The sequence below is a fragment of the Astyanax mexicanus genome, chromosome 1 (assembly GCF_023375975.1).
Source record: "Astyanax mexicanus isolate ESR-SI-001 chromosome 1, AstMex3_surface, whole genome shotgun sequence".
NCBI classification, from domain to species: domain Eukaryota; kingdom Metazoa; phylum Chordata; class Actinopteri; order Characiformes; family Acestrorhamphidae; genus Astyanax; species Astyanax mexicanus.
Window position 1 is genome coordinate 47,138,296 of NC_064408.1, and position 26,217 is coordinate 47,164,512.

The 26,217-nt window shown below is 39.0% G+C and overlaps 1 protein-coding gene and 1 pseudogene across 19 annotated transcripts in view; both read left to right on the forward strand.

The window, feature by feature from the left end:
• LOC103035773 (E3 ubiquitin/ISG15 ligase TRIM25-like) lies at window positions 1-21,743 on the forward strand (annotated as a pseudogene).
• Window positions 21,744-24,894: 3,151 nt separating this feature from the next.
• LOC103035149 (tripartite motif-containing protein 16-like) overlaps window positions 24,895-26,217 on the forward strand; it is a 204,234-nt gene continuing 202,911 nt past the window's right edge. For 5 of the 19 annotated variants that reach the window (XM_049479204.1, XM_049479215.1, XM_049479255.1 and 2 more), the window contains exons 1-2: window positions 24,904-25,535; window positions 25,822-25,917. In XM_049479204.1, the coding sequence (XP_049335161.1) occupies window positions 24,948-25,535; window positions 25,822-25,917 (684 nt within the window). In that variant the 5' untranslated portion in view covers window positions 24,904-24,947. Of the gene's footprint in view, window positions 25,536-25,821; window positions 25,918-26,217 lie in introns of all 19 variants that reach the window. The other 14 variants (XM_049479241.1, XM_049479289.1, XM_049479287.1 and 11 more) reach the window with 6 other exon arrangements.

Below are 26,217 nucleotides of genomic sequence, written 5' to 3' on the forward strand. Positions count from 1 at the left end.
ACCCGGAAGAGGTTCTGCAGTGGGTGTTCTCCTCTGTAAAGGCTCTGTGGCTTTCCTCCAGCAGATACGAGAGGGTGAGTCTGAGTGCATGTGTTTCTGCAGTTACTGAGCGGGGCTTAACTTTAGCTTCTCTTATTGAGCCGAGTTTAAGTGAGATGAGTTCGGCTTGTCTGAAGAAGGGCAGTTTTACTGAGCTCGCTCGCGGTGTGGAGGCAGCTCGCGGTACAGCGGGCAGAGGCTGCTGGGCGGCGGGGAGACATGCGGAGTATATTATGTGGTGGGGGAAAGTTTATGGACTGGTTTATGTAGTTTAGCTAGTTTAGTTCTGTTTGAGCTTCTTAAAAAGTCGCATTTAACAGTCAACATCACAGCAGACACTGTTCTTATTCTGAGTTAATATCAGAGTTTATAACTTTATATTTAATCCTGTGTTTGGGAGCAGGCTTTCATAGTGATTAAACTTAGGGCGTGCATTTCCACTGAGATCCACATAAACACAACAGGGAGTGGAAATGGACAAGCTACTGATTATGTCACGTGACCGAGAAAGCCAAAAAAACTCACTGGTCCTCCTGTTTTTTCAAATGCATTCCTGAGGCTTGTTTTGTATCACTGAGTAGAAGTGTGAAATATTTTTCACAAACGTCCCTCTGAGAAACTAATCCCGTTGGCTAGGGTCTAAATCTATGACTTGGCAATGTATCCAGATTTTAAGAAGTATCGATATATTTTCATACGAGCTGTAACATGAGACAATACTAGTGCATCTCAAAGAATTAGAATTTTTAGAATCATTGAGAAGTAATTCAGTTCAAAATGGGAAACTCATATATGATGATGATTGAAAACCCACAAATCAGTGCCTCAGAAGATTTTAATATTATATAAGACCAAGCAGTGTGGGCAGGGTGCGAAGTCCGGCTGGAAAATTTAATCTGCATCTCCATAAAAGTTGTCAGCAGGGAGAAACTTGAAGTGCTGTGGGAATTTCCAGGAAAACACTGCACCGACTTTGGACTTGATTATATAGTCAATTATCAGGCCCGTAGCCAGGGGGGATCGAAGGGTTCGTTCGATCCCCCCCCATCCCCCACAACCCCCCCTCAGCCACACACCCCCCCACCCCACCCCACCCCCCCCCCCCCTTAGTAGTGACGAGTAAGAAAAATTGTTAATGTTTCTCTTCACACATTTTGTTCAGACTGTTTTACACCAATCCAGTAGGTGGCGGCAATTCCCCCATTTCTGTTCTTAGCTTGTGGAAAGAATAAGAATCAGGGGAAAGTTACTTGAGAAAATGGGTAAAAAAGAAGACAAGGAGCGAAAACGGAAGAAAACGGCGGTAACATTGTTACTAATATTGGTGACTTGTTCAAAAAAAGGCCCAAAATCGGTAAGTTGCTGAGTGCAGGGCTTCTATTTCTTTACAACTCCCCTGCGTTAAAAGTGCCGGGCTCGGCTTAGCCCAACAGTATATTGTACATGTAACACCGGATTATTACTGTTATTATTGCGATAAATCCAAAGTCTGGATTTTTTGTTGATTTTTAAGAAATGTAGGTAAAGTGACAATAACATTCAGTCACTCACTTTGCAATTCTGACGATCAAGCTAGGGTGTATTTTACTCTCAACATGCCTGTTGCTCCTAAGGCCATATATAAAATACAGTATAGAGGTGTAAAAAGGGGTTTAACCTCTTAACACGCCCTGGCCCGCCGGCGGGCCAGAAAAATATAATATTTAATATCTGGCTGTGTTTATAAATACTTATAGGTTCAATGTAGACACCCAATATGCCATTTTAAAGCTTTTCAGTTATCTAGCCTATTTAGCCGTATCTCCTTTCAGAAAATAAACATTTAGGGCGAAATATGCCTGGTTTATGAAAGTTATGAAATATTATTTTCATATTTACGTTTTTCGTACGTCCATATTTGATCGAATGCGGACATGTTATACACCATTGGAACCGTCTGCCTCTCCGGATTACGGAACTGTGTTTAGAGTTTAAATCTGTTTGTGTTTCGCTTTGTGTTTACCTCAGGACACTCGAGACACACACCCAACCCCCTCCAGCGCTTCCCCCACACTCTTACCTTCAAAACGCAATCCAGTCACCAGTAATTCACACATATATCCAAACAGTGCTTGAAATAATTTGAGGCAGAAAAAAATAATATCAACTTTAACGCGTTATTAAAAGCGGATTATTGGTCGCTCCACGAATCCACGCATATCTAATGAATCAGCAGACCCTCACAGACCAGACGGTATGCAAATGAGCTCTGTCAGCCAATCAGGCGCCGAGTTCAGCGAGCTGAAGGGGGGGGGGGGGGGGGGGATTTGTGGGGGCAACGAAGTCCCAGCACAGTTATAGGAAGATTTTAATAAGACAGAACACTTCAATTTATAGTATTATTAATTCATGTTTAAGTTTTAATGACAATACCGATAGTGTTCCTAATTAAGTAATTCTTATCTATTTATGTCAATAGTAGAGAGATAGACAATAAAGGACAGCAACATCAGAGACAGACAATGGAGGGCAGCAACAGAGACAATGGAACAAAGCAACAGACAACTGAGGTGAGCAACAGAGACAGACAATGAAGTCACATCACAGATGTAGGAAGTTTGAGTAACACTTACATTTATATCAAATTTATCAGTTTATTTAACAGTGGGGAGCAACAGACGAACAAATAAGGACAGCAACAACAGATTCACAACAAACTTATAATGAATAAAATATGTCTAAATTAAAAGGTTTGAAGTGTGCTCGTGTATTTAGGGGGCATTGGAGTAGAGAGCCAAATGAAGTCCACTTTTGGGGGAAAAAGATCCCCCCCATCACAATGCTGGCTACGGGCCTGATTATGATTATATAGATTACATAGTCAAGTGGATCAACACCAGCAGATGACATGGTTCTCCAAACCTTCACTGATTGGTGGAAACTTCACACTATACCTCAAGCAGTTTGGACTGTATGTCTCTCCACTCTTCCTCCAGACTCTGGTCCCTTGATTCCCAAATGAAATGCAAAATTTACTGATGATCAGTGATGGTTTGGAGAGACATGTCATCTGCTGGTGTTTGTCCACTGTGTTTTATATCAAGTCTAAAGTCAGTGCAGTGTTTTCCCCGAAAATCTTATAGCACTTCATGCTCCCCTCTGCTGACACATTTTGTGGAGATGCAGATTTCATTTTTCAGCAAGGCTTGTAAAAGTAATTTTCTGAGACACTCATTTTTGAGTGTTCATTGATCCTTAAAAATGAAAAAATAATAGATTAAAATAGATCACTCTGTGTGTAATACATCTATGTAATATTTGAGTTTCGCATTTCATTTTCAACTGAATTACTGAAAAACTTTTTAATGACACTGATGGTTTGAGGAGTGGTTGGTTGAGGATGGTTAAGGAGTACCCCAATGGTATGTGGGATTCGCTGTGACCATCTTTTTCCAGAGAAATAATGAAGACAGTTGGACATAGCTCACCAGATGCTTAGCCTTGAACTGCCAGTACCCATGCGTGGGAGAGTTACTAGCTGGAACAGGATGGTGTTCAGCTAGAAAGCCCCCCTTACTGCTCCCTGTTGTGTCTGTGTATGCATTTGTCTGTGAGAGAAAGAGACCTGTGTAATGACTGCAGATGAACACTTTTCTTCCAATAAATGACAGTCTCAACCTTTCTTGAAAACCTCTGTCTTCTGCTGTAATTATTTCAGTTCCTTTCTATTTGTTTTAGAAAGGGGGGGGGGGCATTTATTTGAAGAATCTGTTGTCGATAATTAACTAGTGTAATTTGATTTGTCTTTCAGTTGTTGACAATATAAAATGCTGCTAAAACTACGAGGCTACTGTCATTTACAGGATATGGAACTGAATAATAAAAGTGCTTGTGTAAAATCTGGAACTTAGAAGTGTCTTTTTGCTATTACCTAGGATTAAATAATACTAAGATATATATTGCCAATGAGTGAAAAAATATTGAGATATATTTTAAGCCCTATCACCCAGCCCTATGCAAGACTTTTTCCATGTCAGCTAAAGTACCAAAACAACGGAGTGTCCGAACGGTAATGGTAAGCTGCTGTAATCAATGAAACTTGTTTTTAGCACTGCAGACTTTACTGTTTTTAAACATATCTAGATACGTGTGGACGGGCCTGAACAAATAAATTGTTTTTGGGGACTATGACCTGTCACAGAAGGCCCTAATAATACTTAATTTTAAGAACATATTTCAGCCAACAGGTCTTCTGAAAACTATGGTAGAACAGTGTCTATTGGATCAGGCAGTGCATTATATGAGTTTGCCATTTGTTGTAAAACTTTCTATAAGGGAGATTTTAGAGGTTCAGACATCTTGTGCTTAGAACAGCATACTTCACGTGTATTACATTTTCTCTCCATTTTACTAATATAGTACATATTTTTAAGCTGTAATCTAGTCCTAGATTAAAACAGACATGTAGTTCAAATAAATAAAAAATGCTCATCATTAAATATCTGATATTGTCCTATATAAAGCAGAAAGTCGAGAAATGATTCTCATTTCTGCTGCCTTACCTGGGTGTCTAGTCTGACTAATCCAAAACACATAGATGTGATGTTAGCATTAGCAAGCAACTTTGTAAAGCAAAAAAAAAAAAAAAAATTTTAATTAAATTAATTTAATAAAATTTAAATTTAATCCAGTGTCTAATTTCAAAACACTGGAGAAGTAGTTGTCGCCATCCGCCCACCCCTCAACAGACACCAAGCTCTCTTATGGGTTGCCAACTTGAGGACACTGAACCTATACGAGCGAGTACAAGATGAGTTCAGTAACTTCTACCATGGCAAGCAGTGTTATAAACCAGCTCATATGGATTTTATATTACTTTGTTCGCAGTTAGCTAACTAGCTTTATTTATCACTAGCTATGTCAGCCTAAAGGATAAAAAGCCCACTGCTCTGAAATTACACACCCTACAGTTGGAGTTACTACTTTATTGAGTAAAGTGATATACTGCTTAGGTTAGCAGATAACATATAAATCTAAAGCGTGATTCAGATTTCAATTATGACATGCCCTATAAACAGCTAAATATGTAGTGTTAGCTGGCTGCTAAAAAAGACCATGAGTAACGTTTACATGTTTACGTGTTGCATGTTTTGGACGCAAGACATCGCTCAACATATAATCACATTCTTAGATAAAATTAGTCAATATAGAGTCTCTTACTCTACTTATGGTTTCTGATGTTTATACTCGTCACTGCCACTGGGACTGATTGCAGTTCACGTCAGCATGTATAGCACAACTGCATTAGCCTGCATAGTCCAGATCACTTTAGCTAACCAGGCTAACCTAACTCAGGCACCCTCTGCCTTGTTATCTCAGCTGCACACAGACAGTGACCCTGCTAAATTTTCCATTGCATTACTGCATCACTGTAGTGGAGGTGATGTGTTTCTAATGGTATGCTTCTCTTTCACACAGATTCATAAAGCTTGACTGTTCTACTTCAGTGGTTTATGAGGCTGTCTGAAACAAACCCCCTCTCCTCCTCAGTTCCTCAAAGGAAAGGAATCTCGGATCTCAGAGTGCTGCTCTCTCTCTTTCTCTCTTCCTCTCCTGCTGTGAGAGCAGGAAAATGGCAAAGGTCAGTATTTTAGATCAGGATCGGTTCATTTGTTCAGTCTGTCTGGATCTACTGAAGGATCCAGTGACCATCAACTGTGGACACAGTTTCTGTATGGTGTGTATTAATGGACACTGGGATCAGGAGGATCAGAGGGGGGTCTACAGCTGCCCCCAGTGCAGAGAGACGTTCACTCCGAGGCCTGTTCTACGCAGAAACAACATGCTGGCTGAAGTGGTGGAGAAACTGAAGAAGACAGAAGTCCGAGCTGCTTCTCCTGCTCACTGTTACGCTGGAGCTGGAGATGTGGAGTGTGATTTCTGTACTGGGAGAAAACTCAAAGCCATCAAGTCCTGTTTGGTGTGTGTAGCGTCTCTCTGTGAAACTCATCTTAAACCTCACTATGATGTTGCTGCTTTGAAAAAACACAAGCTGGTTAAAGCGTCCACACGACTACAGGAGAAGATCTGCTCTCAGCATGATAAACTGATCGAGATCTACTGTCGCACTGATCAGAGGTGCATCTGCTATTGTGCATGTTGGATGACCATAAAGGTCATGAGACTGTTCCAGCTGCAACAGGAAGAACAGAGAAACAGGTCAGAAAATGGTTTTCAAAACAGTTATTTATGCACAGATATCTATATATCATACAAAAACAGTAATCAAGCATAACATTACAATTACTTCTTTGTTTATACACCAATTATTAAGAAACATGCTGTTTCTCTGCATCCCAGAGTAGGCACCTTTTGGTGACTTGCTTACAAAAACGTAAATACTACGCATTCTTTGTAAATTGCAAAAATTACTAGTAAAGTTGTCAAATCTTAGTTAATTTGATACGATTAAGAACATTCTTCCAAAGAACACAAGTTGGTTGTTTGTGTTATTGATATTAACAAAGATTTTACACACAAACCTAAAGACAAACATATGCAAACTTCCTGGAGTGGTTCTACAACAGTTTTGAAGGAGATCTGGAGGTGCTGAGCACTTGTTTGTTTGTTTGTTTCTAACTCTGTGATTTAATTTACACCAAACCATCCCAACTGGGTTTAGGTCATGGGATTGTAGAGGCTAGGTTGTCTCTGGCATAGTTTTGTAATTCAGCACATTGAATGTGGAACGAAACAATTAATAGTAGATTAAAGAGAAATACATCAGCTGTGTTGACTTTTTTTAAAGGTTTGTCCATATGAAGTAAACTGTGGTATTTGCAGTTTTTAAAAAAAAGTGGTTTAATTTTATGGCCAGTATTGATAGACTAAAGCCAGGCGGACACTGTGCGATTTTAGCCCGATTTTAAGCCCGATCTGGTCGGATGCGACTGAATTTCATGATCGGGCCGAATTTTAGCTTGATCGTGCGTCGTTTGTCGTGCAGTGTGAGAGGGGAAGCGATGTCCGATTAATTGCCCATAGGAGCTGCGAATGAGCAGTCGGACGCGACCAGGGATTTCTGACATGCCAGAAATTTTGGTCGCTTGTCTCACAGTGTGAGCTGTTTTGCGGGCCGATTTCTTAACGTCACGACCTGTTTTCCCAAAAATCTGCACAGTAACTATAAATAATTATTAGTCATATTTATTTCTGTCAGTTATAAGGATTTATATTTATGTTCGGTACACAGACTTATAGCTTAATACAGCAGACACAGGCATTCTGCTGTTTAAGAATTTCAACAGATGCTTATTCTCAGTCAATAGCTGGAGTTTTTGAAAAGAAAAATTAAAAGAGAAAATATCTTTGACAAACATAAATTTATTTTATTTCACTTTGCTATTATATCTGAAAAATAAAGCACATTGTCAGCCTCTGGTGCTGCCCGTCAATTATATAAAACTTAAAACATGCACAGAAATATAAAGCTATATTTTATAATTCGTTTCTTTTCGCCAGGGCAAATTTATTAAAATTATAAATATGTTAATTTATTAATTAAAATCTCGTCCAGTGCTCCAGAATATTAGCCACGCAAAGCCAGCTTAGCGCAGCGCGTGGCATTGCGCGCGGCATTGCCCGCATAATAACCTCTGTCTTCTAAAATAAACGTTTTAATAAATAAGGTCGGAGAAGTGTAGTATAATTAGTGCTATTAAACTTACTAAAGCTAATAAATGTACTGATAATTAATCAAGATAAATCAGACAAAATGCGCTGCGCCTCTCTCTCGCTCTCTTTCGCAGCGCGGAGCTGAATTCAGCGCGAGGCTACAGGAACTCAGTTCAGTTGAATAAAAATAAGTAAGGGCCTGTAAGTACAAGCAAAGGACCTGTAAGTAAATATAGTCAAATATAAAGAATAGTTTGAGGTTTTGGTGAGCTGTTTTCATGATTTGAAACTGAAACTAACTGAAACTTTGATTATTCTGCAGAAAGCCTGGGTTATTTTAAACGAATTTTTAATGAGTTTATATTTTATATTTTTTATTTATTCATTTAAATTATTTTTCTTCTTTTATTAATCAAATCATTAAATATATATCTTCATAAGATATAATTTTTTCCCTTTTATGTCAATTTTTATGATCTTTTTTTAAGGTCCTATTTATCCTTTTTTACGTATATATTTTATTCGTCTATAATAAATGTCAGTTTTTATTCCTATTTTTTATATATATTATTAATCCCTTTTAAACTGTTAATGCTCAGCGGCACTGTAAATGAGGGTCCCTATCCAGTGTGAATAACCGATTGCTTGTTTAATATTCAGTGTTGCAAAACCAGTTTTTACATAAACAATAAACAGAATAAAAAATAAAATTATTTTATTTTATTTAAGCTGCTGGTGTTTCTTTCGCAGCCTGACGGGCAGTCATTTTTCTATGCGCTCTCCTTCTGTAAAACGGACAACCCGTAGAGTCCACGTCGCCTCAGCCACCTGCGAGTCCATGTACGTCTCTTCCGTGGACTTTCAGCGCACAACAGGGCACAAATAAGCAAAGCTAAGCGCTTTCTTTTGCAAGGCGTTGTGTTGAAGCCAGAGTTTGTACGCAAAGAAAGCTCCGCCTACGGGCTGCGTTTAGACGTGCAGTGTAAGCTCCCCCGTCGCAGCAGGTCAGTCGGACCGTACAGTGTGTGCAGATGAATCGCAGGCGTTGTTCATACACGACAAACGATTCAAACGTGCTGTTTGAGCTCTCCAGAACGCATCCGATTAAAAAAATCGCACAGTGTCCGCCTGGCTTAATTGTTAAAGTGATTCTCTCTGTGAGTTAGGTAGTGCTCTTGAAAACAGCTTCTAAGTATTTTTTGCAGTACTAAGATCAAATCAGTAAGATATTTTCTAGAAATTAAAGTTTTGTTTATTCTCTGTAATGTATTTGACTTAATTTAACACCATTATGCATATACATGCATATTTTCAGAGTCAGCTTATGGAGAAAAAGGGGTTATTCCAGCAGAAAATCCAGGATAAAGAGAAGGCGCTTCAGGAGCTGAAACAGGCGGTAAAATCTCTTAAGGTGAGTGGTGAACAGAGAGCTAGTGAAGCAGCTCTATAATACCCCAATAAGGAGAATGCTGTTGAGACACTAGGTTCCTACACATATACAATATGCGTTAGGTGGCCTAGTCTCTCAGTAAGAGAGTGAGAGAGAGAGGTGAGTTTTAACTTTTTCTAACATCTGGTCTGTGTTTTGTTTTTGTTTTTTTATAACAGGTCTCTGCACAGTCAGCAGTGGAGGACAGTGAGAGGATCTTTACTGAGCTGATCCGCTCCATTGAGAAAAAGCGCTCTGAGGTAACAGAGCTGATCAGAGATCAGGAGAAGACTGAACTGAGTGCAGCTGAAGAACTTCTGGAGCAGCTGGAGCAGGAGATCACTGATCTAAAGAGGAGAAACACTGAGCTGGAGCAGCTTTCACACACAGAGGATCACATCCACTTCCTCCAGGTAACAAACACTGATCTGATCTACAGAAACACCTGATCCTGATTAATGTTCTGTGTGTTCCTGAGACTCAACAACCATTTCTATACACCAGAAATAAATCTTGTACCTCAATGTTTATTAATTCAAGTTTTACTATTTCTATCTCTAGAGTTTCCAGACTCTCAGTGTCTCTGCTGAATCTGATCAGTCACCCAACATCAGGAGAAGGGTATAGCTGCAGCCTGGAGCACCTCCAAAGGGGAGGAACATACCTCCAAACAGGCGGAGCCTACCTCCAAGTAGGATGGTGCTTGATGGGGCTTGGTGTTACGCGGTATGGTGTTTTTCACAACGTTTTGTGCTTGTAAATAACCCGAAAGATTAATCAATTCATCTATTTCGTTTATTAAATGATTATTTATTTTAAAATGCATTTTCTAAGAGTCTAAAAGCATGTTGTGCACATTGCAACCACATTTTATTTATTTAAAACATTTAAACATTTGCCATGCTGTGAATATTTCAAATCATAAAATAGTAAAGATCTAAATAATAAAGGCAGTTGTTTATTCATAGCCAATAATATTATAAATACATACACACTACACGTATTTTATTATATTGACATTTAAGAAATATAAATAATCAATAACTGTTGACTAATATATTTATTGACATCCATGAGCTTTTTAATCACGGAGGACTTTTTTGTGGCATTCGGCAGAGAAATGGAGCTGTGTTGAGTGAGGTCTCCCTGCCTTACGATGTAGACTTTTATATAATATAATATAATATAATATAATATAATATAATGTGATAGTACATTCTATGTAACATTAAATTTGATGTAATAGAATAAAAGTATTAATAATAATCACGGAAGACTTTTATTATGACATTTGCCGGAGCCGTGGTGAGGTCTCGAGCCGTATACTGTTGGTGGACTTCCCACTTGGATGTAAGCCCCTCCCCTTTGGAGCTGTGGACTTCCCATTTGGAGGTAAGCCCCTCCCCTTTGGAGGTGCTCCAGTCTGCAGCAATACATACTTGAACATCAGTGTCCATCAGCATCTCTCATTTGATGAAGTGATCAGATCTGTATCTGATCTGAAACAGCAACTAGAGAAACTGTGTGAAGAGAAGATCAGCAGAATGTCCCCACATGGTAACAGGAGATGTTCTACTGTCATATATGATGTAGGAAGTGTCTGCTTTGTCAGAGTCAGGGTGTAACGGGGTGTGTGAGAAGTATTATACTCTATATCTGGAAGATGAGTTATTCTGTGTGTATGATTTAACACTGCTGATCTACTTTCTATATGTGGGTCAAGGTTCATAGGGATGTGGGTTCAGTTCTATAGGGACTTTGCCAGGCTGTGTTCATCACACAATAATCACACAATTGTAGAAAACAGCATACTGTGGAAAATAAGAATGTTCCTTAATTTTTGCTGTATTGTGTCTCCTAAGCTGCAGCAGTTCAGATTTTACTACCAGAACCAAAAACCAGAGAAGAATTTCTGCAATGTAGGTGAATACATTCACAATGTCTATGACTTGCTTTTTTATTCTTTGTCTTTAATCATATTATTTATTAGTTAAATGAATGTAAGTATATTGAATATCTAAACTGTTTTCTCATTTAGATTTCTCTCGGCTGACTCTGGATCCCAACACAGTAAATTGTCAACTCAGTCTGTCTGAGAAAAACAGAGTGGTGATATGCAGCCAGAATGTCCAGAAGTATCATTATCATCCAGAGAGATTTGATTACTGGTGTCAGGTGTTGAGTAAGGAGAGTGTGAGTGGACGCTGTTACTGGGAGGTTGAGTGGAGCAGTGAGGGTGGATCTGTGCACATATCAGTGGCGTATAAAGATATAAGCAGGAAAGAATGGCATAATGATTCTGGGTTTGGACACAATAATCACTCCTGGAGTCTGCGGACTACTTCTCCTCTCTCTTTCTGGCACAACAACACTGAGACTAAGCTCTCAGCTCCTCCATCCTCCAGAATAGGAGTGTATGTGGATCACAGTGCAGGAACTCTGTCCTTCTACAGCGTCTCTGATACAATGACCCTCCTAAACACAGTCCACACCACATTCACTCAGCCCCTCTACGCTGGATTCTACTTTCCTTATTATAATTCCACTGTAACATTGAGCAATCCATGAGTTAATCCCCACTGCTATGTTAAACATGAAGCTTGAACTGGACAAAAAAACCTTCATTATTCAGCTTTATTAACAGATTGTTTGTGATATAATATTAATGTCTTTTTTAATATATAAATTCCCTTTTTACAATAAAAAGGATGTATTTAAGTAATCTATGAGCTCATTTAATTTATTGATGTAATCACTTTGTTTCTTGTTACAAAAGTATGAGTTTCTAAAACTGAAGAAATAGAATGTCTTATTCATCTGACACTCACTATAAGGCCTCACTTCTAAGAAATTCACAGTGCATGGCAAATAGCAGACTGGGCAACCACTTAGAAATTAACACCTCATAACCTATACAGGTGTGGGTGTTCTTAAGCCATCCCTGGAGGTAATCTTTAATGATCATTTTACCTACAGGGTTCGTCTGGTCATGAAAAATCTGGAAAAGTCCTGGAATTTGAAAATAGAAATGTCCAGGCCTGGATAGGTTTTGGAAAAATAAAAATACCCAGAGAGGCAAAGTCATGGAAATTTGCAATTTACAAATGTGTGTTTCCATTTATTGACTAAGAAAAGCTATTTTGAGCAAACAAATACCTCAGCACAGAATAATATAGCCCTACACAATGAAGCTCTCAGGATCTGACAGTCATTTTTTTATTATTGAAGATTGTGTCATTGCTTAAAATATTTCTTGTTTTTATCATTATAGTTTAAGTTGATTTTTTGTTTTATTGTCCATGTCTGCACTGATGTTTTGTTGGTCATAAAAATGTGCCCTGAAAACATGGAAAGGTCATGAAAAAATGCAAATTTATTGGTTAACACGTATATGAACCCTTTACATACTGCTATTTCACAGTAAATGCATATGAAAGCAAGCTAACATTTCAATGTGTATTTGTTTTTCACTGGCGTTTTCACACCAGTAATTGCACTCGGGTGGGGATCAAAAGAACCGGACCGAGACCAGCTAGAGGAGGTGGTCTCGGTCCGGTACCAAACGAACTCTGGAGCGATTTGCTTGTGGTGAGAACGTGATCCGGTCTCGATCGGATCCAGCTATTAAATATAAGCCATTTATTTGAGCTAAACGGCTGATAAGACGCAGTCTAAACTGATATATTAACCAGATAACGCTAATTACCACAGCTAAGAACAAATGCTGAGTCCATGCGCACGCGGTCTGTGCTGCATTCACTGCTCACGGCCGTGTAACTCTGTTTACTGTGTTTACATCTGCGCTGCACATAAAAACGCTATGTTTTAAAGCGCAACGTTTCAGCGTTCAGTGTAAAAACACACATATGCGCTGGAACACAGAATCTTCTCGCTATATTTACTTTTTTTGTATATGTATATTTACTTCCACGGCAGACCACGCTCTGACCAATCACAGGACATAGCCTGCTCGCGTGTTTTATTGGTGCGCATTTTGGTGCGTTTACATTTATGCCTGTGTGAAACCAGACTGAACAGAGCGAGAAAACGCTCCAAGTAAACAAACTCATCAACTGATTCGGACCACAGAAACGAACTTCAGGTGTGAAAACGCCTTCTGCTGACCAGCCTCACACTAGGAGAAATGTGGACTGTAGCTGCTGATGGCGTCATTCCTTTAATTATTATTTCCAGCACTCTTTTGATAATGTCAGAGCATCTGAGCATATCAACATTATTATGTAATGGTGCCTTTTCATTAATCATTTATAGGTAATCAGAGGAGGATGGGTTTCTTACTGGTTTCAATAAGCACTATATAAATACATTTGATTTGCATTTTTTTTTTTTAGGTCACTTCACTGTTAGAATCATAAAGTGTCACACTATACAAAACTGGCTGTTGTTTTTATCTGTATTGCTCCTTCATCTACTAAATGCTCTCATAATAAACATATTTTGAAACCTTTGTTTTGCCTTTACTCTGTCAGATCCTTCATATTTTCATGGGATGTCTTTAAAATAGTTTTTAGAAGACATAATTTCATTAAGATTAAAGTATTCTGTAAATGTTGGGTCTCAAAGTGTTTTCCATGTTATTCATGTTTCAGTTTCAGTGCATTTGTGTCTCTAAATGATTCAATATTGAGGATAGTAATGTGTGTTATGAATATTACATTACATTATGGAGAGGCTGTGATTTACTGTAAAGATTTAAAGAGAAATCTCTGTAGGTGTCTGATTTTGGTTAGGATTAGGATTGCTCTCCTCTGCTGTTCTTTAAAAAGAGTACTGACTCTTTACTTCCTGCTACGGATGGACCAGGACAGGCAGGATGAGACAGATGTGAAGCAGAATAAAAATCAGGCGAGGGTCTTTCACAGGCAAAAACAGTAACTAAGGCTATCCTAATGCATAAATTAAAAAAAAAAAGAACTTGTTTTGGACTTGGAAAACGTCATCAGTCACAGCCCAAGTACTGATCTATTTAAAAGTTCACAATTAGCCACTACAAATTACTGAATGTGTTCTTGCCCCTTCCACATTATCGAGCAAGCATGGAAGATGACTTGTGTGGGCTTCTTACAGTCTGATATCCCAGAATGCACCTCACAACAGTTTATACCTGTAAATCATAATTTTTCAAAATAGTACATCTCTATGATAAAATAAAGTTTGATGTCTTTAGGCGTGTAGAACATACCCTTTAGATATGTGGTTTATATGTTAGGAAAGCAGCTAATTGAAAATGTGATCCTAGGCTTTTGGAGATTTCGTACATTTTCCGCACTCATACGAGGGTGACGTCATCAAGTACACAGCTGTTCCGATTACAGAAAAAACATCTGACGTCCTCCTGCTGATGGCAACCTGCCAAGTCCGTGCTTGCCAAGTCCAAACTCGTGTACGCTATCTTGAGAAACAGCCATTGGGTGTAAACACAAAGGAACACAGAACACATGGAGACAATCAGCAAATGAGTAGTCAGGTAATGTGTGATGTTAGAGAGGCATGCTGAAACATTTAGTTCTTAAGCCCTATCCAGATGGGATTAGTTTCTCAGGGGGTCCTGGGGTAATTTTCTCTTTTATGAGGGGCCCTTGTGATTTTATTCCCATCTGCAACGACAATGTATGTGTTTTTCTCAGACGTCCTCTGAGAAAATGTTTTTGCTGAACTCCGTGGTCCTCCGGTAATTTTAGTCCCATCCGGATATCTCTGAGTTTCATCATCTTTCGTTTAATAAAATAGCTATGTCCACTGCCACGCACCGTAATTACACTTTGGGCATGGAGATCCACATAAACACAACAGCAAGTGGAAACGGAGGAGCTACTGAACACCAAAAAACTCACAGGTCCTCCTGTTTTTTGAATTGCAGCCCGGACGCAAGAGTTTTATCACTGAGTAGAAGTGTGAAATATTTTTTCACAGACGTCCCCCTGAGAAACTAATCCTGTCCGGATAGAGCTTTAGACTGATTTAGGAATAAAGGCAGGTATTTTACCTGTGAACATATAAAGTCATATTAAACAGTAATGTTTCCTTAATGAAAAAAATCACTAGTTAATATGTGGAGTCTCAGTGTGTTACAGACTGACTGTTCCCTAGTGGTGTAACAGCATGTGTTTGACTCCACCCTCTATCTCTCTCTCTCTCTCTCTCTCTCTCTCTTGCTCTGTCTTTAAAATGCAGAATCATGAAGCCACTCCTACTTAGCTCAGCGGAACCAAAACTGATCTCAGAGTGCAGCTCTCTTTCTCTCTCTCTCTCTCTCTCTCTCTCTCTCTCTCTCAGGAAAATGGCAGAGCCCAGCCTTTCAGTAGATCAGGATCAGTTCAACTGTCCAGTCTGTTTGGAGGTGCTGAAGGAAGGCTGGTGGGATCAGGAGGATCAGAGGGGGATCTATACAGGCTCCCAATGCAGAATGATTTTTGACTTCCTCTCCAAAGAAACAAACCCTTTTCATACTGATAAAACAGTCAGTGATTAGTCTGTGAATTAAACTCATTTCAGTTGATGAAGGATTTTCTCAGTGTTAGCAGTAAACACTCAGAACGGTCAGTGAACATTGAAAAAGCCAACACCCGTCTTCTTCCAGCATTTTTATTATACTGATCACATGACTGTTCCAAAGCTCTGGAGAACTAGGAAGAACTGTAAATCTTCATCTGCTCTTATTATAAACTGTGTGGAATCAAATTGATCTACATTAAAATGTATTTTTCACAGAATCAACTAAAGGAAAATCAGATGAATTCCCAGCAGAGAATCCAGGAGAAAGAGAAGAAGCTGCAGGAACTGAAACAGGCGGTAAAAACTCTTAAGGTAAGTAGTGAAAACAGAGCTGATGAAGCAGCTCTACATCACCTCAGTCAGGATCTTTATTCATGCTGGAATTAATTAATAAATATATTATAATACAAAAATGGATCCTTGTTTGGAGGAGCACTAGACAGTACAGCATCCCCAAAACATGTCTGTGTGTGTGTGTGTGGTATAGTGGTGGAAAAAGTACTGAAAGTTTGTAATTAAGTAAAAGTACCTTTACTTTGCTAACATTCTACTCAAGTAAAAGTAAAAAGTACCCATCTAAAAATCTACTCGAGTAAAAGTAAAAAAGTACTCAATTTAAAATTTTCCACATAATAATTTGGACCTTTCAGGCAGTATTTGTTCAAACCACCCCATAAAACATTTTCAAGAACAAATGGCATAGGTTTCTATGATCCATTTCTATTATAGTTTTATAAATAGTTTAAAATTCATTATTAATTTTTTATTTGCCATTGCTCTGCTTTAACTGCTATTTACATGGTTTTTAACATTTAAGCAGATTTTTTAATGTTCCCAAAAAAACGTAAGGAATTATTATAAAAAAAAATGTGAATTTATACAAAAATGTTGGTGCATCCACAGTGCCGTAAAGAAGCACATATTGATGGGTAGCATAACTCGACAGAACATTGGTTCCCCCAAACCGCGTGCACAGACCCCAGGCTACACAGCTAATTGACGCAGCGTCTCTCCCGCTAACTGTAAAAAAAACGCTGCTGGGAAAAGTTCAGCTGCGCTGCCATGGAGAACAAAACTCTATGTGTGATAAAATCAGCGGAACACAAACACAGTGAACATTATCAGGCATTTCTCTCAGGTAAACTCAATTTGTGGATGCAGGTTAAGCACGTAATTTAGTGCAGCTCCATTAGCTAGATTAGCTAGCTAGCTAACTAACTTGATAGCTAACCTAGGCAGTTTGATATGTCTCCAGTTTAGTTTAGCGTTGTTTAATGTCTAAAAGGGATCTATGTAATCCATGATCATTAGCTAAAGTATTTAGGTTTTATTCGCCCCAATCGTCTGTTAACATCGCGCTGACAGACCATTTCATACAGCTTTTAGTGAATTTAATATACTATTAATTTAGGCGTTAACACATGTTAGTTAATTAACATACAGGATAACGAACACCTTTTGTCTCCATTAACCTTCACTGTTTTTCAGAAAACCCTGAAGGCAGAATTCTGTCAAAGAATTCACCTAAGAATAGTTAGGTTGTACAATTTTTAATAAAGGGATTATTGTTCTGGATATTTTACTAAATACAGAAGATTGTATAATCTGTGTAACTGCATATGATTGAAGATTACTGGTCTTTGTAAAGTAAATCCACAGCTAACCAGTGAATTTAGAATATATATATAACTTACCACCACATGCTCTCGCAGGTTTGATGTAGAAGTTTTGGAAGCCGACAGCTCTGTCCGGGGGGGGGGGGGGGCACATTTTACATTACATGAGGACATTATTGCCTCGTTATTCCACGCGTGAGCATCCGTACCCTGGCGCTTCAGATTTTTTTTCCCCTGCATTTTATTTTTTACTCAAAAACGGGGAGTTTCCAATGATGTGAAGTAAAATACTTGTGTCAAAATGTACTTGAGTAAAGGTAAAATTACCTATTTTAAAAACTACTTTAAAAATTACAAATTACTCATAAAATCTACTCAATTACAGTAATGTGAGTAAATGTAATTTGTTACTTTCCACCTCTGGTTATAACAGAGCTCTGCACAGTCAGCAGTGGAGGACAGTGAGAGGATCTTTACTGAGCTGATCCGCTCCATTGAGAAAAAGCGCTCTGAGGTAACAGAGCTGATCAGAGATCAGGAGAAGACTGAACTGAGTGCAGCTGAAGAACTCCTGGAGCAGCTGGAGCAGGAGATCACTGATCTAAAGAGGAGAAACACTGAGCTGGAGCAGCTTTTACACACAGAGGATCACATCCACTTCCTCCAGGTAACAAACACTGATCTGATCTACAGAAACACCTGATCCTGATTAATGTTCTGTGTGTTCCTGAGACTCAACAACAATTTCTATACACCAGAAATAAATCCAGTACTTCGGTGTATTTATTTATTAAAGTGTATTTACAGTTTAACATTCATTAATATTTCTATCTCTAGAGTTTCGAGTCTCTCAGTGTCTCTTCTGGATCTGATCAGTCACCCAACATCAGTGTCCGTCAGCATCTCTCATTTGATGCAGTGATCAGATCTGTATCTGATCTGAAACAGCAACTAGAGGAACTGTGTGAAGAGAAGATCAGCAGAATGTCTCCTAATGGTAAGATAAGCTCTTCTACTGTCATATATGATGTAGGAAGTGTCTGCTTGGTCAGAGTCAGGGTGTAAAATGATGTGTGTGGGGAGCATTATACTTTTTTTTGGAACTGGACCCTTTTCGTGGTTCAAACCATTTTCACAAAAACATTGATTCATAGTACTGCTTTCTACAAATAAGAGGATAATTATTGAATATGTTTACTTACTTTTTACTCACTCGCCTCTAATGAGGCACAAAGATCTTCCACATGTGGATTATCAGAGCTCAGAGATTCTAAATACTTTTAATTATTGTTTTTTTTATTTTCTGCGTTTTTCCTGTTGATACTTTTCTGACGTTTCTGTATTCCGGTGTTTCTGCACATTCTGCACATTTTTACGTTTACATTCCCCTTTACAATTCCCCCACATGCACAGTTTTGGCTTTCTCAATGCATCAAGTTTAAACCTACAATAGTGTGAAGAAAATGCAATTAATAAGCATCTCTTTCACAATCCCCCAGGTAGTGCTGGGTGATAAAACGATGTTGATATTTATCGCGATATATATTTTCCTTGATGACTATGATAAGCCGTAGCAATAGGATTCGATAAACTTTATTCCCTATTTCCTGTTGAAGTAGCGCTGCGAACAGGCGCAGCACATGATCAGGCATCGCGCTGAACTGCCTCACAGCTCAGCCAAGTACCACTCGCCACACGTTAACTTCAGCACGAGTGATGGGTTAGTATATAAACACAGAGAAAAGAAGCACTTTCTGTTTTTTTTCCTAACCCTCACTGTTTCTGTTAGAAAACCCTGAGGGCAGAATTCTCCTCTTTCTCTGTTTATACAGTGATTACTTTGTGTTTTTAGTTTTTAACAAATCTGTTCTGCAGTAGCAGTGTATAATTTCACTTTATATTTCAGACCTGTGTGGACGTATAATTACTTTTTAAAATTAATTTAAAAGCTGTCTAGTGTCTGTCCACAAGACTCTGATCCTGCTAGTGAGCTTGGCCATAACTCCCTTATTCTGTCACTTATGAGTAAAAAGAAACCTTTAAGTGTAACAGAAAGTGATTTGATTTATATTGTGATACATATCGATATCGGCTGATATGGAAAACTATATCGTGATAAGATTTTTATCCATATCGCCCAGCCCTACCCCCAGTGAATTTGTCAGGACCCCCTTGTTTAAGAATCCCTGGACTGTGTAGAGTCTAATGGTCATTGCACAAGTGTAGAAAACAGCACACTGTGAAGATACACTTAAACACACAAAAACCTGTACTGAAGTGTATTATTGCACACTGTTAACAAACACAAACAGTTGTGTTGAGAAAATGAGAACAGTTCTGTAAGATGGTTCTAGATAGTCTTTGTGCTCTAGCTGATCATTCTTTACTGTGTTGTGTCTCCACAGCTGAAGCAGTGGAGAACTTACCTTCAGAACCAAAAATGAGAAAAGACTTTCTACAGTGTAGGTGGAACACACATACACACACACAAACACACATACACACAATACACACAGTTTTATTGTGTGTGGAACATGAGAACAGTTCAGTAATCTGGTTCTAGATAGTCTTTGTGTTCTAGCTGTTCATTATTTACTGTATTGTGTCTCTACAGCTGCAGCAGTTCAGATTTTACTACCAAAACCAAAAACCAGAGAAGACTTTCTGCAATGTAGGTTTAAGTTTGAGTTGAGTTAAAGAAACTTTTTAAAATACTGTGTGTAATAAATTCAACTTTGTTTCTGCTTTTTCTTTTAGATTTCTGTCGGCTGACTTTGGATCCCAACACAGTAAATCCTCAGCTCATTCTGTCTGAGGAGAACAGAGTGGTGACAGGCAGTCAGAAGGTCCAGCAGTATCCTGATCATCCAGAGAGATTTGATTGGTGGTTTCAGGTTCTGTGTAAGGAGAGTGTGAGTGGACGCTGTTACTGGGAAGTTGAGTGGACTAGTGTGGAGTATGTGTACATATCAGTGGCGTATAAAGAAATCAGCAGAAAAGGAGGGCGTGAATCTAAATTGGGAGGCAACTGTCAGTCCTGGAGTCTACTGACTTCTTCTCCTCTCTCTTTCTGGCACAACGACACTGAAACTGTGCTCTCAGCTCCTCCATCCTCCAGAATAGGAGTGTATGTGGATCCCAGTGCAGGAACTCTGTCCTTCTACAGCGTCTCTGATACAATGACCCTCCTAAACACAGTCCACACCACATTCACTCAGCCGCTCTACGCTGGATTCTGGCTTCCTTTTGTGGAATCAACTGTAAGATTATGCAATCCAATATAAACATGTCTGATACAGTTTATTCAGTGAAGGAGATGGTGGGATCGACACTCCTAATTTCTCAGTGGTCACACTGTATTCTCTTAAACACATCTCACATTTTGTTGAATTATTTATGACTTCAGTAAATACAACTTCAAATTAGAATAGTTTGGGACAGTGTGGAAAAAGCTATGTTTGTGTTGGATTGCAGACAGTATAAACTCAATGTATTTCATGTTTCGTCAGGTAAACTCAACATTTCATTAGCTATTCAGGCCTAAAACACATTCCAACAAAAGTTGTGATGGTAAAGCATTTACATTTTTTAATGTTGCCAATCCACCTTACTTAAAAGATATTTTGGTTCTGAGGATACCAAATTATGCAGTGCTTTAGGTGTTCAAAATTCTTCCCACATTCTTTACTGGGGGCAGGTCAGAACTGCAGACATGCCAGTTTAGTACACCCTTTTTTCTGTTGCCATGACCTTGTACTGTGTGCAGCATGTAATTTTGCACTGATTTGTTGAAAAATGCATGAAAATCCCAGGAAAAGGAGGCATATGATGCTCTAAGATCCCTGTACTGAGATTAATGCTGCATCACAGAAGCGTGCTGACACAAACCCCATACCATTACAGACCCTGGACTTATTGCTGATAACAGTCTGAACTTGTCCTTTTCATCTTTATTCCAAAGCTTGTGGTTTATATTTCTTCTAAAAAGACCTGAAATACAGATTTGTCTGATCACAGTACATGTTTCCACTGTGTGATTGTTCATTCCCAGAGCAGACACAGCTTCTGCACATGCTTAACACAAAGCGTCTTTTTTATATAGAGGCATTTGTGAATGTGAATGTGAATGTTCAATGTGAATGTTCAGTACAGCTGATGTTAAATGATGGCTATTAATATAATACAATCCGAGATATTGAAGATTAAAAATGTTCATCTTAGGCTTGTTCCTATGACAAAAATATATTTAAATCCTACTAGAGCTTTCTTAATCATGATTACAGACACCTGTGGACATCACCTGTTTAAAATTTTATATTTATTTAACTTCATTACTAGTCCATAAACTGCACCATCCCCTCATCAAGAAATGTATTGTGTTAATACTGTCTGAGATAAAAATTAATAAAAGTAAAAATACATGTAAGAAACACTGTTTTTAATTCACATTTTCATATTGTCCAAACTTTTTCTGATTTGGGTTTGCAAATTACCAAGTGTAGTGCTACATTTATATCTACATTTAGAACAGCAGGTGTTTATGATTTTCATGTGTACCTGTACTGTTTTGATTTGTGAAAAAGTCTACATTTGTACATGTTTTGATTGAAATAAAGAGAAATTAAATGGAATAAAAAATGAATTTGAAAATCTGTTGAAAGAGCTATGATGCTCATTTGGTTGGTATTTATAAATAAAAGTACTTGAGTTTGGGGCTGCAACTAATAACTATTTTAGTAATCGACTAATCTGACGACTATTTGTTTGATTAGTAATGATTAATTTTTGTCATGCCCTACATTACTTACTGGTGAAGACAGCAGTAAGTAATTAACGCCCCAAGACCAGTTTTTCAGTACTTTTTGATAGTTTGACGTAATTATATAAAAATTTAAATTACGAAGTAAGTAGGAAACATTCACACAGGCTGGATGTTATTTTCAGGAGATTCTAGGATACTTATGTATTATGTATGTATTTTTTACTTTTTTCCAAGGAGATTCCTTCCTGAAATGATTGTCAAATCTGATGTGATTTTTTTGATGTTTGGTGCTGCATTAGGCGGCAATTTTGTCTTTGTCCTTGAGCCTTTATAAGGGCAAGCTTGTGTGTGACTCCTTGCAAGGTCTTTAATGTATCTCAGTTAATGTTTGCTGCAAGTCTGAGCCTGGATTTTGTTTATATTGCTCTGATCTGTTGTGTTTCTGAACTTTTGGACTGTTTTTGGATTTTTGCCTTTGGATTACCCTCTCTTTGTACTTTTGCTCTGTGTATCATTAAACCTGCACTTGGATCCTAAAACCTGGTCTGCTGGGTCTTCCATGACACCTGCACAGAGTCCTGATCTTAACCAGGCAGAACACCTGTGAGATTAATTAGATAAGATACTGACTCAAGCCTTCTCTCTTTAGGCAGTTTTGCCCATTCTTCTTAGCAGTATCTCTGAAGCTCTATCAGGTTGGATGGGAGACGTCTGTGCGCAGCCATTTTCAGATCTCTCCAGAGATGTTCAATCGGATTCAAGTCTGGGCTCTGGCTGGGCCACTCCAAGACATTCACAGAGTGGTCCTGAAGCCACTCCTTTGAGATCTTGGCTGTGTGCTTCGGATCGTTGTCCTGCTGGAAAATGAACCGTCGCCCCAGTCTGAGGTCAAGAGTGCTCTGGAGCAGGTTTTCATCCAGGATGTCTCTGTACATTGCAGCATTCATCTTTCCCTCTATCCTGACTAGTCTGCCAGTTCCTGCTGCTAAAAACATCCCTATAGCATGATGCTGCCACCACCATGCTTGACTGTAGGGATGGTATTGGCCTTGTGATGAGCACTGCCTGGTTTCCTCCAAACATGACGCCTGGCATTCACACCAAAGAGTTCAATCTTTGTCTCATCAGACCAAAGAATTTAGTTTCTCATGGTCTGAGAGTCCTTCGGGTGCCTTTTGGCAAATTCCAGACAGGCTGCCATGTGTAACGAAGAGGAGGAGGCAGGATGCAAATGCAAGTCTTTTTTATTCTCCATATTTAAACTAACAAAGAAAAGAACACTAGGCAGTATATAAAGAAAAGGTAACTAAAACAAAACACTATGAAACAGAGGATAAACTAAAATACTGAACCAAACAAGCAAACTAAATAAAGCAAACCTGAAACACTGAGGACAAACACAGCAGGTCTGGGGCTAAACAAGACAGATAAACACAATCTGGACAGAGTAACATGACAAGTTTAGACAAAAAGCGCAACAAACAAGAAAGGAGCACATGGGGTATTTATACACAGGCACTAGGGACACCTGTGGAGGTAATGAGGGGGCAGAGTTACAAATGACTGATGACAGGGTGGGGCTAGGGCGGAGACAGGACCAAAACACAACAATAGCACATGGCTGGGAACACATGACAGGTAAACAGAGGGGCAGGAGCACAAGAGACCAAATGAGGAAGAAACACAAGACAGACATGGGCTAAACTGTGACACCTTGTGCCTTTTACTAAGGAGTGGCTTTTGCTGGCCACTCTGCCATACAGGCCTGATTGGTGGATTGCTGCAGAGATGGTTGTCCTTCTGCAAGGTTCTCCTCTCTCCACGGAGGAACGCTGGAGGTCTGACAGAGTGACCATCGGGTTCTTGGTCACCTCCCTGACCAAGGCCCTTCTCCCCCAATCGCTCAATTTAGATGCCGGCCAGCTCTAGGAAGAGTCCTGGTGGTTCCAAATTTCTTCCATTTACGAATGATGGAGGCCACTGTGCTCATTGGGACCTTCAAAGCAGCAGAATTTTTTCTGTATCCTTCCCCAGATTTGTGCCTCGAGACAGTTTTGTCTCAAAGGTCTACAGACAATTCCTTTGACTTAATGCTTGGCGTTTGCGTTCTGACATGCAGTCAGCTGTGGGACCTTATATAGACAGGTGTGTGCCTTTCCAGATCATGTCCAATCAACTGGATTTACCACAGGTGGACTCCATTTAAGCTGTAGAAACATCTCAAGGATGATCAGTGGAAACAGGATGCACCTGAGCTCAATTTTGAGCTTCATGGCGAAGGCTGTGAATACTTATGTAAATGTGATTTCTTAGTTTTTTTTTTTTTTTTTATAAATTTTCAGAACTCTTTTTTCACATGGTCATAATGGGGTATTTTGTGTAGATTTTTGAGGAAAGAGATTAATATAATACAATTTGGAATAAGGCTGTAACGTAACAACATGTGAAAAAGTGAAGCTGTAAATACTTTCCGGATGCACTGTATGTATTAAGTTTATAGTTTGACTCTGAAAAAAGGGTTTAAATAATACAATATCTGTTACTGAAAAATATGAGGAATTTCTGTAGCTATCTGACTGCACTTATTTACTTATTTCATTGATGGTCCAGTATTGACCTTCAAAAAACACATTTATCAAACTAACATCAAACTAATATTTATGCAGATAGAAATTTGAAGTTTTAATGCATTTTTAAATGATAAACGACTGATTGTTCAGATTCCTACAGTGGTGCAACAGCATGTAAAATGCTCCTCTCTCTCTCTCTCTCTCTCTCTCTCTCTCTCTCTTTCTCTCTCTCAAATGCAGGATCAGGAAGCCACTCCTACTTTTCAGTTCAGAGAAAACGAAACTTACCTCAGTGTTGCTCTCTCTCTCTCTCTCTCTCTCTCTCTCTCAGTCTCTCTCTCTCTCAGTCTCAGAGCAGGAAAATGGCAGAGGTCAGAATTTTAGATCAGGATCAGTTCAGCTGTTCAGTCTGTCTGGATCTACTGAAGAATCCAGTAACTACTTCCTGTGGACACAGTTTCTGTATGGTGTGTATTAATGGCTGCTGGGATCAGGAGGATCAGAGGGGGGTCTACAGCTGCCCCCAGTGCAGAGAGACGTTCACTCCGAGGCCTGTTCTACGCAGAAACAACATGCTGGCTGAAGTGGTGGAGAAACTGAAGAAGACAGAAGTCCGAGCTGCTTCTCCTGCTCACTGTTACGCTGGAGCTGGAGATGTGGAGTGTGATTTCTGTACTGGGAGAAAACTCAAAGCCATCAAGTCCTGTTTGATGTGTTTAGTTTCTCTTTGTGAAACTCATCTTAAACCTCACCTGGAAATTCCAGCCTTGATGAAGCACAAGCTGGTGAAAGCGTCCACACGACTACAGGAGAAGATCTGCTCTCAGCATGATGAAGTGATGAAGATCTACTGTCGCACTGATCAGCAGTTAATCTGTTATCTGTGTACGATGCATGAACACAAAGGACATGATACAGTTGCAGCTGCAGCAGAAAGAACTGAGAAACAGGTGAGATTCTGATACTGATAATGTTTCTAAAACAGTCAGTGATTAGTCTGTGAATTAAACTCATTTCAGTTGATGAAGGATTTTCTCAGGGTTAGCAGTAAACACTCAGAACAGTCAGTGAACATTGAACAAGCCAACACCCGTCTTCTTCCAGCATGTTTAATACACTGATCACATGACTGTTTCAAAGCTCTGGAGAATGAGGAAGAACTGTAAATCTTCAGCTGCTCTTATTATAAATCCTGTTGAGTCAAATTCATATAAATTTAATGTATTTTTTTTACAGAATCAGCTGAAAGAAAAGCAGATGAAGTTCCAGCAGAGAATCCAGGAGAAAGAGAAAACTGTGCAGGAGCTGAAACAGGCGGTAAAATCTCTTAAGGTGAGTAGTGAACAGAGAGCTGATGAAGCAGCTCTACATCACCTCAGTCAGGATCTTTATTCAGACAGTGAGGAGAAAAGTGTTAGGAGGTTTTAGGTTTCTACACAGTTATAATGTGAACATTAAGTGATCTAGTCTCTCTGCATGAGACGTAATATTTGTAGCAAAGCCACCAATTTTCAGTCACGTTTAGTTCATCCGCTTCCTCAGTGTACTTTATATTTTAACCTTTACAGACCCGTCCCAGATCACTCTCTACTCCCTGCACTGCTCCTCACAGTCTACTCTCTGGTGACGTCA